Source organism: Cebus imitator, unplaced genomic scaffold (genome assembly GCF_001604975.1).
Source record: "Cebus imitator isolate Cc_AM_T3 unplaced genomic scaffold, Cebus_imitator-1.0 Scaffold762, whole genome shotgun sequence".
Taxonomy (NCBI): domain Eukaryota; kingdom Metazoa; phylum Chordata; class Mammalia; order Primates; family Cebidae; genus Cebus; species Cebus imitator.
In genome coordinates, this window is record NW_016108077.1 from 357,921 (window position 1) to 368,316 (window position 10,396).

Sequence of the window (10,396 nt, forward strand, 5' to 3'; positions counted from 1 at the left end):
TCCTGCTAAAACAAAAATACCTTGGTAAAAAAGAAAACAAGCAACTCTCAACAATGGCTAAAATTTGGGGCACAAATTGATCAAAAGATTAAACGTAAAGTAAATTTATGAAGATACACTGACTCAAGTTTTATAAAAGCCATTTATCTTGTCATGTACAGTATTAACAATTCACTTATTTTCTTTTGGAGACTTGTCCCTTTGTACATTACACTTCTTTCTCCAACACTCCAATCTTATTGTAACCAGAGTGTCTTTGCACTCCACTCTGCCTGAAACACACTTCCCATAGTTAACTCCTAGTCACTTGGGTCTCAGTGTGAATACCATCTGCTCAGAGTTATCTGATCTCTCCAGAAAGTGCCCTGGTTCCCTTTGTTCTAGATCATACTCAAGTCCTTATCTCAATGTGAAATGGTCACTTCCAGAGGGTAAAGACCTCATCTGTCTTGTTCACCACTTTACCCCCCGCACTTGTAAGAGCACTTGGCACACACTGGGCACTCAAATATCTATTAAGTTAATGAATCATGAATCTTTACCTCAACTATGTTTGGTTTTAAGAGACTTACTGTATACGTAAAGATTTACTTTGACGAATAGGAAAAAGTAAAAATTTGTTCCCACCCCTTATCTGCCTTGAAAACATACACAAAAAAACCTTCAAAACATAGGTGAATGCTTACACTGAATAATTATTTGCTGTTTTTCTGAGGCTCAAATTTTAACTGAAAGTCTTATCTTTTGACAACTCTAGTTGAGTAAGAAGGAGAGAAGAACCAGAATAGGATGTGCTGGGGGTGGGAAGGCTGTTACACAGAGCAGCTGCTATGGTGAGTAAGAAACTGGGAAGTACGATGTATAAAGAGAAATTTAGGATTACTTTGTGTTCAACGTAATTCACCCTTTGCCACCTCCTCAAGAAAACTATAGCAAAGGTCGCTGTTACTTAAAAACAAAACAAATGAGAAACTATCTCCTCTGAGAAGTCTTCCTTTACCTGTGTATCAATAAACATTTCCTCCTGTGTTACCTCTGAACTTGGTACATTAGCACCTTGAGTTGTGTCTCAGCTCCATGGGGCAGAGGGTTAAGTAGTGTTTCCAGCTGGGCACAGTGGCTCATGCCCATAATCCCAATACTTTGGGAAGCTGGTGGATCACCTGAGGTCAGGAGTTTGAGACCAGCTTGACCAACACGGTGAAACCCCATCTCTACTAAAAATACAGAATTAGCCAGGCCTGGTGGTACATGCCTGTGATCTTAGCTACTTGGGAGGCTTAGGCAGGAGAAGCACTTGAACCTGTGAGGCAGAGATTGCAGTGAGCCAAGATTGCACCATTGCACTCCAGCCTGGGCAGCAAGAACAAAACTCCGTCTCAAAAAAAAAAAAAAAAAAAGTGTTTCCTCCCTACTGCCGGTATCTAGAACAGTGGCTGGCACAAATGTCTGTTCAATACATGAAACCTAAAAGCAGTATCTAAATCAAAAAGATCAGCCATTTTCATTATACTCTTTTTTTTTCCTTTGGAGACAGGGTCTCGCTGTCACCCAGGTTGCAGTGCAGTGGCGCAATCTCAGCACACTGCAACCTCCGCCTTCTGAGTTCAAGCAATTACCTGCCTCAGCCTCCCCTGTAGCTGGGATTACAGGCACCCGCCACCACACCCACCTAATGATTGAACTATACTCTCAGTTTTACTCAGCAAGGTAAAGCAATAACTTGAAAAGTTTGAAGAGGCATACAAATGAAACACATACTTACTGTTTCAAAAGTATTCAACACCATCAAAGGGAAAAAAACACTAAAATAATCTCCACAATCGTGAAATCTGACAGGCACAGGTCTTGAGATGCACTGACAAAGGCTTGCAGGGGGCCCACACTGATTAAAGTTCAAAAACATTTCGTATTTCCATTTTAAGACCTCTTTAACGAAGGTGTCAGACACAGACTGCGATGTCAAGAAAATGTTTACTGGAGAGGAAGATGGAAAATATTTGCTTTCGCCAAATGCAACTTTGCAACCTTGCCTGGAATTATTCGGAGACTGAGGCTGAAGAATGTTGCATGAATTCATTTCACCCACTGGCTTCTGAGATACAAGGGGAGTTGGCTGTGGTACTTTCAAAATTGACTGTATCCCATTTGATTTATTTTTTAGAGATGGTGGAGAAGATTCCAAAGATTTAGAAAGACTAGCAATTCGTGAAGTACTCTTTGAGCTAAAAATCTTAGCAGTGGTAGGTCTCAAAGGTTTAGATGCAGAAAGAGGCAAGCCAGGTTTACGAAATACATCTTCATCTGCTGCTTTCACTTCAGAGTGTTCCGAGCAGTATTCACCCTGATTTTTCGTGGCTTCAACACAATCTTTGTACTTACACTTTGTGCCAATCAAAGATTCCAACTGAGGCCGATTTACAGAATCTTCTTCAACCTGAACTGTATCTTTTCCATGAATTAGTTCAATGAATTTATAATTATCATTCTCCATTTGCGAACACAAATCCATATCTTCAGGATCATGTTGTGTTAAAAATAAGTTATCTTCCTCTGTATCACTGCTGGGGTCAGGCTCTCCCTCTTTCAAAGTTGTCGTTTCTATATGATGTACCGACAGATCACCTCCACCTAGAGGGTCCTCTGAAGTAGCGACAATTACTTCATTTATTGGTATTGTTCCATTTAACACTACAGAATCACACTGGTTCAAAAGGCAAACATCATCAGTCACTAGAGATCCATGTTTTGCTTTTGTGGTTTCTGGTTCAGAAGGCACGCATTTTATTATCTGTTTCCCATTACTGCTGGCAAGAGCCTCAGTTCCTCCTGTACAACTATAATCTGACCTATCAGATTCTGGTACAGATGTGTCAGATTTCTGTGCTGTATGCACAGAACCTGTTCTTGTAGCATCGGTACTTTTACAACCAGAAAGTCCTCTTCTATTTTTTTGTGATTTGGGTCTCATCTGCCTTCGCATCTGAAGTTCTTGACTAATCAGCAGTTTCTTATTATTTCTGACAGACAGGTTCTGAGGAGGAATTAATTTAGTCTTTTTTGGAGCATCAACTACCCCAACAGCTCTGCCATGATCACGTAATTGAGCTAAATAATCTAATGATCTCTGGGACAACTCAAATGCCATACGAGGAGCCTTTTTCAGGCGAAGTCTCTCAGCTGTTGAAGTTGGTTCAGGACACTGACGAAATTTCTTTGGTATCACTATAGCAGGAGTTGTCCTACAACTTAGGTAACTGGAACTCTTATTCTGTCCTTTTTTGGCATCTGAATGCGTTTTCTTAGGGTTCTTAGAAACTGGAACTTTCTTGACAGGTTCTGAATAAGTACAAAGCCTTGACGACTTCTTTTGTGAAACCGTAGTGGCTCTCTGAATACTTGAATTGGTAGTTGCAGTCCTTCCAGCTATGCTTTTAAAATCGTTTCCAACAAGATCTCTCTTGTTAGTATCAGACTGGCCCTCATTTATGACAGAAGATGAAGGCCTCACAAGATCTTCAGCCATTGGTTTTTCAGATCGTTTTCTCTTAGGCTTTTTTACTTCAATTTCACAAAATTCCTCAACAGAAATGCTACTGTTCTGTCGTCTCACGTGTTCTTCAATGCCCTCTGCTCCTTTTTTAACAACTTCAGATACATAATCTGTACAACCCTGATCATTTGTGATATTGGCTACATGAGTCAAACAATTTTTCTCATCATCTTGAACTGAATTATTATTGTCTAGATTATCTTGCCAAACTGAAAACACTTCAAATGGACTTTCGAACTCAAAACACTGAGAATCACATTCCTCAAGCTGCAAAAGAGACTTTGTCTTTTCTTCCTTTACTGGATTCTTCTCCTCCTTACTATTAACTATTGAAACGTGCTGCCCTGGGCTTTCCTTCTCAATGCATATTTTGTCCTGTTTAGTGAGTTTCTCAAGACTCAGGACTGTTTCATCATCATCATCAGAATCTGAAATAATAATAACCTGTCCACAGGAGGTATCTCCAACATTATTTTGGTTAGCTGTGAAACATCTTTTATGTTCTTTCACTTTCCTTTGTAGCTGGGATGAGTGCTGAGGTGAATCTGATGGAAACTTAATAACGCTGGCTTGAGCTATTAAAGATAATTTGTGAAGGTCTCTGTCTATCTGAGAATCCGTTAAGGCGTCAGATTTAGGACTGATAACAGGGGCCTGTTCTCTTGTCAAGCTAAAAGAAATCAGATTCGTATTATTACTCATCTCCTTATCTCTTGATTCAGGTACAGTCATAAGATCGTTAAAGGAAGATGATTTCTTCACTAAAGTTTTCTTCACTAAAGTATCGGTCATTTCTGTAAAGGGGATCAAATCTTTATCAACATGACATTCCTGTATTTTACAATTGTTTTCACGGGAAGAGAAAATATCTAACTCTGCATTCTTTAATTGTTTCTCTTTTGGCAATAAATTGTTCTGAGATTTTTGTTCTCCATTCTTATCACCATCCAGAACACCACTAGTGTCTAAAGAAAGATTGTGTATGAAACCATCTCCTTTCTGAACTCCTGTGTCTTTCCTTGAATAGAAACTCTCAATGTTAGATATAGTCAGATTTTCATCTAAATTGATAGCATTATTGACCAAAGTACTCTTCCTGTGATGCTTCTTTATTACATGTGATAACTTTGCACGGATTTCATCTTTCTGTACCTTAGTTTTTCGTTTTGAGGTTTTAGCAAGACCATTGCCCTTTAAAGACAAATCTTCATTTGATGCGGACACTTTTTCCAAAGCATCAGTACTAGAATCAGTCAATAAATGTGTTGATACTATTATTCCTCTGTCGCATCCCCTTTCTGGACCATTTCTTGAAGTACAATCCTTTGGTGTATATGAAGAATTCTCTTTTACAGACTTCCTTGTACTTATTTTAATTGGACCTTCAGCTCTTTCAGTAAAATGGTTTTTACTACTCCGCTTTAAGCATGACCCAGCTGAGAGATGGTCTTCTAGTTTTACATCCTTTATAGAATTTTGCTCATTATTGTCACCTTCTATACTGTTATCTGCTTTGATCAATACATTGTCTTGCACTTTCACTGGTTCTTTAGAAAACGTTGGGCTGGACTCTCCCCAACAATGCGTATCTTTTCTAGGCTTCTTCCCTATTTGCTCACTTTCTTCTTTATTATAAGATGCAGGAGAGGTTTTACATGTAGAAGTCAGATCCACAACAGTATTACATGGAGGTGCTTTAAATTTTATGTTTCTAATAATTTGCTTTAAGCAAGTTTGTAGCTCATGGGTTTCCTGACTAGTCAACTGCCAACCTAGAGATAAATTTCCTCTAAGGAATAAGTTAAGCTTATCCCAGAATCGCTTGCAAAGAGAATGCTGCCCAAGCTGATAACCTTCTTTAAGGAGACTTCTAATCAGCTGCACACAAGCAAGTTGTACAGAGTTAGATGGCATTGAATGCAACGACAGTGATGATATCATTGCTGTTCCTTTGGAGCAATTTCCAGATGATTTCTCAGAACTCCGTGCAAATGCAGTGGTAGGAAGCTTGGCACATTTGACAACAGCTTCCACCCATTGTTGGGAACTTACCCAGAGCAAATGCAAACATTTTTTATTTCTATGCAGTTCAATCACTGATACCAAAATTAGAAGAAAAAATTCAGTGACTTTGTCACAGACGGCATCTGTTTGGTTGAGGACATCTTTGACTTCAGAGTACAGATGATGAATAACCTCTACTATGTAAGCCACACCCAAATCCTTAAGATCCATGAGGGACTGAACAAAAGGTATGAACCATAAAAATGTGCTGTTATGAACACGCATGTCTTGGCCAATATCCGACTGAAGTACATTGGCTAACGTTTCCATTTCTTCATACATGTTAGGACAATAATCTGGGCAAATGGCTGTTCTCCATCCAGAATCCTAAAAAGAAAGAAATGCTCATGTTCAGATAAATAAGCACCATTTCTGATAGGTTTAACACTCAAATCAATAACAAAAATATATTTCTCAGCTCTCTTATTTTGGTTTACATCATTATTACGGTATACAATGGTATAATTATGGCATACAATTATATCACAATCATAATATACCTAACCCCCAAGAAACTGAAATATAAATTGAATTTTGAGGTTAAAGTTTCATGAAAAGGCAAATTTATACCACCTTCATATACTCTGACCTTCTTTCCACTAGCTGGTTTTAATTTCTACTCAAGCCACTTATGTCCCCATAAACTTTCCATCTTTCCCAAATATACTTAGAAACTAATTTTCCAGCCGGGTGCGGTGGCTAATGCCTGTAATCCCAGCACTTTGGGAGGCCAAGGCGGGTGGATCACGAGGTCAAGAGATGGAGACCATTATGGTCAACATGGTCAAACCCCGTCTCTACTAAAAATACAAAAAATTAGCTGGGCATGGTGGCGCACGCCTGTAGTCCCAGCTACTTGGGAGGCTGAGGCAGGAGAATTGCTTGAACCTGGGAGGCGGAGGTGGCAGTAAACCAAGGTCGCGCCACTGCACTCCAGCCTGGCACCTGGTGACGGAGTGAGACTCTGTCTCAAAAAAAAAAAAAAAAGAAATTAATTTTCCAAAGTATGTACATTGTAGTTTAGAGTCCACCTTCCCCTACATACAATACATCTGCTGTTCAATGAGAAGGCCTTTTACCTTGCAGTAGATTGAGAACAGCTACATATTGTAAAATCAACAACTCAACAAATTACATAAAACACTGTCGGCCAGGCGTGGTGGCTCACCCCTATAATCTTAACACTTTGGGAAGCCCAGGTGGGCAGATCATGAGCTCAAGAGATGGAGAGGATCCTGGCCAACATGGTGAAACCCTGTCTCTACTAAATATACAAAAATTAGCTGGGCGTGGTGGCACGTGCCTGTCATCCCAGCTTCTCAGCTACTCGGGAGGCTGAGGCAGGAGAACCACTTGAACCCTGGACGTGGAAGTTGCAGTGAGCCAAGATCGCGCCACTGCACTCCAGCCTGGTAACAGAACAAGACTCTGTTTCAAAAAACAAACAAACAAACAAACACTGTCTATACAAGATAAAGGCAATAAAATATCATCTAAATTTTCAAAGTGTTTTTTTAATACCTTTTTGGTCTTTTCAGGATTAAAATTGTATACAATCTGGCTGCACGTCACCATATCATCCAAATATGACTCCGGTTCTACCTTGGTCCTTAAATATTAAGAATAAATAGAAATTACTGAAATGAAGGGGGAGGAAAAAAAAGGAAGAAACACCTCTTAAGTAATTTAGCTGTAACACACTTTCCTGTAGAGATGCTTAAATCCTGACATTAGCTGAACTAACCTTACAGAGCTGTTCCGTATATGCTGAATCTCTCTATTGTAGCTTGTGTTGTTGATAATGGTTTGAAATGCTTCAATAGGATCAATAAGTTGACCCCAGACCTTAGATCCAAGACGATCCAGAATCAACATAAAACAGTGTAATGCTGGCCAGAAAGGATCCACACTATCATCTGAAATACAATGGCACAATCACTGAATTACAAAACGGTTAGAAAAATATACAAAAATATATTGAGAATTAAGCATTCTTTATCTGGTTAGTAGCAACAGAACTAAAAGCCAAGCAGCAAATAATTTAAGGTAACACACCACCAATCCTTAGAGACACAAAAGTTTTAAAAAGAGGTACATTTTCAAAAATTTTTTTCAATCAATAGTGTGATGCTTCTGCAAAAAAAAAAAAAAAAAAAAAAAAAAAAAGGCAAACAAATTATTCAATGGGCAAGAAAACAGTCTAGGTAAACACAATCTTTTCACACCCTGTTTCCATACCAGAAACAACCTTTTCTAACTCAGCTCCTCAACCTCTCCCTAAACTTTATAGTTCCATCTCCCAATAACAGGAAAGGAGAAGAAAAAAATAAAGAGAAAGAAACTTGGTATTTACAGATCTACATGAAGCCCATAATACAAGAAATTCTGTTTAAGCATGATCCTGAATTTTATGTCACGCAGCTAGCGTAGGCATCTAAATTCCTTAGCTAAGAGTAAGGCAGATACACACTCTTCATCCATCTGTATCTCAACATGGCTTTTTGCTGTTATCTACTTTTCATCCAACTTGCAGAAACTTCCATTAATCATAAGCTCTTTCCTCCAACTTTTTCCCTCTTCTCTATCAGACAGGTAGTAACATGATACTGCCCTACTCAAAGGCCTTCAATAACTCCGTAATGTCTTCCAAGAAAATTCAAAGTCCTCAGCCAAGAACTTAAAAGATCTTAATTTACTGTTTACTTCCATTTTTATTTTTCATATTCCCATAATCATACACTATCTACAGCAAAAATAGATCACTGGCTTTTTTCCAAAATAAGCACCAGAATGCCTTTGCTACTAGGACAACCTATCAAAATTCTATCCATCCTTTAAAGTCCAGCTTAAATGCCTCCTCCTATATTAAATTTTCCCCCACTTTAGTCAACTACAGTATTCTTCTGAGGCAAGTGTTTGAATTCACTAAGTTACTGCTAGTTGTTAAGTCATCCTAGAACATGTGACTTTAATTCCCTCAACCTTCTCAGACTTCATCAGTCATTTGAACTTTCTCATATATTTTTGTATCCTCCACTACATCTGAAACAGTGCCTGTGTCTAGTGAGCTCATAAATAAGACAGCAGTTAGGCGAAAATAATTATAAAGTTTCTTAAAGAGGTAATTAAAACGAAGACAAGGCTGGGTTCAGTGCCTCATGCCTGTAAATCCCAACACTTTGGGAGGCCGAGGCAGGAGGGCTGCTTGAGGTCAGGAGTTCAAGAAGAGCCTAGGCCACATAGTGAGACTTCATCTCTATCAAAAATTTTAAAATTAGCTGGGTAAGGGGGCACGTGCCTGTGGTCCCGGCTACTAGGAAAGCAGAGGCAGGAGGATGACTTGAACCTGGGAGGTCAAGGCTGCAGTGAGACCTGACTGAGCCACTGCATTCCAGGGTGAGAGACAGAGTGAGATCCTGTCTCAAAAGGGAACAAAAAAAGGTTTTTTGTTTTTTTTTTAAATGGTAAGGGAGATAGCTTGGCAGAAAAGGACAGAATTATATATGTAGTTGGGCACAGGGAAATCAATAAACAATATATGTAGTAAATGTTGGCAAAAGAGTAACAGCCTTAATCAGAAATAATCTAGCAAGAAAATATATGCCACAGGCTGGGCACAGTGGCTCACGCCTGTAATCCCAACACTTTGGGAAGCCAAGGTAGGCAGATCACACGAGGCCAGGAATTCAAGACTAGCCTGGCAAACATGGGGAAAGCCCATCTCTACTGAAAATACAAAAATTAGCTGGGTGTGGTGGTGCACGCCTATAAGCCCAGCTACTCAGGAGGCTGAGGCAGGAGAATCACTTGAACCCAGGAGGCAGAGGCTGCAGTGAGCCAAGACCGCACTACTGCACTCCAACCTGGGTGAGAGAGAGAGAAACTCAGTCTCCAAATGAAAAAAAAAAAATGTGTATACACACACACACAACACACACACACACGCACTATCAACAAAAGAATAACATTATTTATATTAGAATCTCCCACAAATGAGTTTATATACAACATTCAAGTTGCCTGAAGAGAAGTAAATGAAGGGAAAAAATTATATTTGTAATGTTTTCATAGGATCTGATATACTTGGTCTTTATTAATACATTACTTCATCAAGATTAGAAACACTTATTTAATTAGAGATCTTTCATGATTAGCATGACGCGAGCATAAGCAAAAGGAGGTCGGGATCTAATAATAAACAAGACCTAAAACCACAAGTTTTAGGCCTCATTATCTAGACTATCTAGAGCAACATATCCAAGAGAATGTTCTGTAACAATGGAACTGTTCTGTCTATGCGTTAATCAACACAGTGCAGGCACATATGGCTGCTGAGCCTTGAAATATGGCTAGTGGGACCAAATAACTGCATTTGTAATTTTAATTAACTTAAATTTTAATAATCACATGTGGCTAGCAGTTACTGTACTGGACAGAGAGGCAGAGAAACAAAGAGGTAGGCAAAGGAAGGCCATGGGACAGAGAAGGCTTTTCCCACAATATTAACCACAATGTCATTACAAATGGATCTCCCAGCCGGGCGCGGTGGCTCAAGCCTGTAATCCCAGCACTTTGGGAGGCCGAGGCGGGTGGATCACGAGGTCAAGAGATCGAGACCATCTTGGTCAGCATGGTGAAACCCCGTCTCTACTAAAAATACAAAAAAAATTAGCTGGGCATGGTGGCGCATGCCTGTAATCCCAGCTACTCAGGAGGCTGAGGCAGAATTGCCTGAACCCAGGAGGCGGAGGTTGCAGTGAGCCGAGATCGCGCCATTGC

At 39.5% G+C, this 10,396-nt stretch overlaps 1 protein-coding gene across 7 annotated transcripts in view; it reads right to left on the bottom strand.

Moving 5' to 3' along the window:
• The window catches only part of SETX (senataxin), an 85,216-nt gene that overhangs the window by 49,920 nt on the left and 24,900 nt on the right, over positions 1–10,396 (bottom strand). For all 7 annotated transcript variants that reach the window (XM_017519638.2, XM_017519635.2, XM_017519637.2 and 4 more), the window contains exons 8-10: positions 7,362–7,533; positions 7,139–7,226; positions 1,766–5,944 (exon numbers count right to left, since the gene is read on the bottom strand). In XM_017519638.2, the coding sequence (XP_017375127.1) occupies positions 1,766–5,944; positions 7,139–7,226; positions 7,362–7,533 (4,439 nt within the window). The remainder of the gene's footprint in view (positions 1–1,765; positions 5,945–7,138; positions 7,227–7,361; positions 7,534–10,396) is intronic.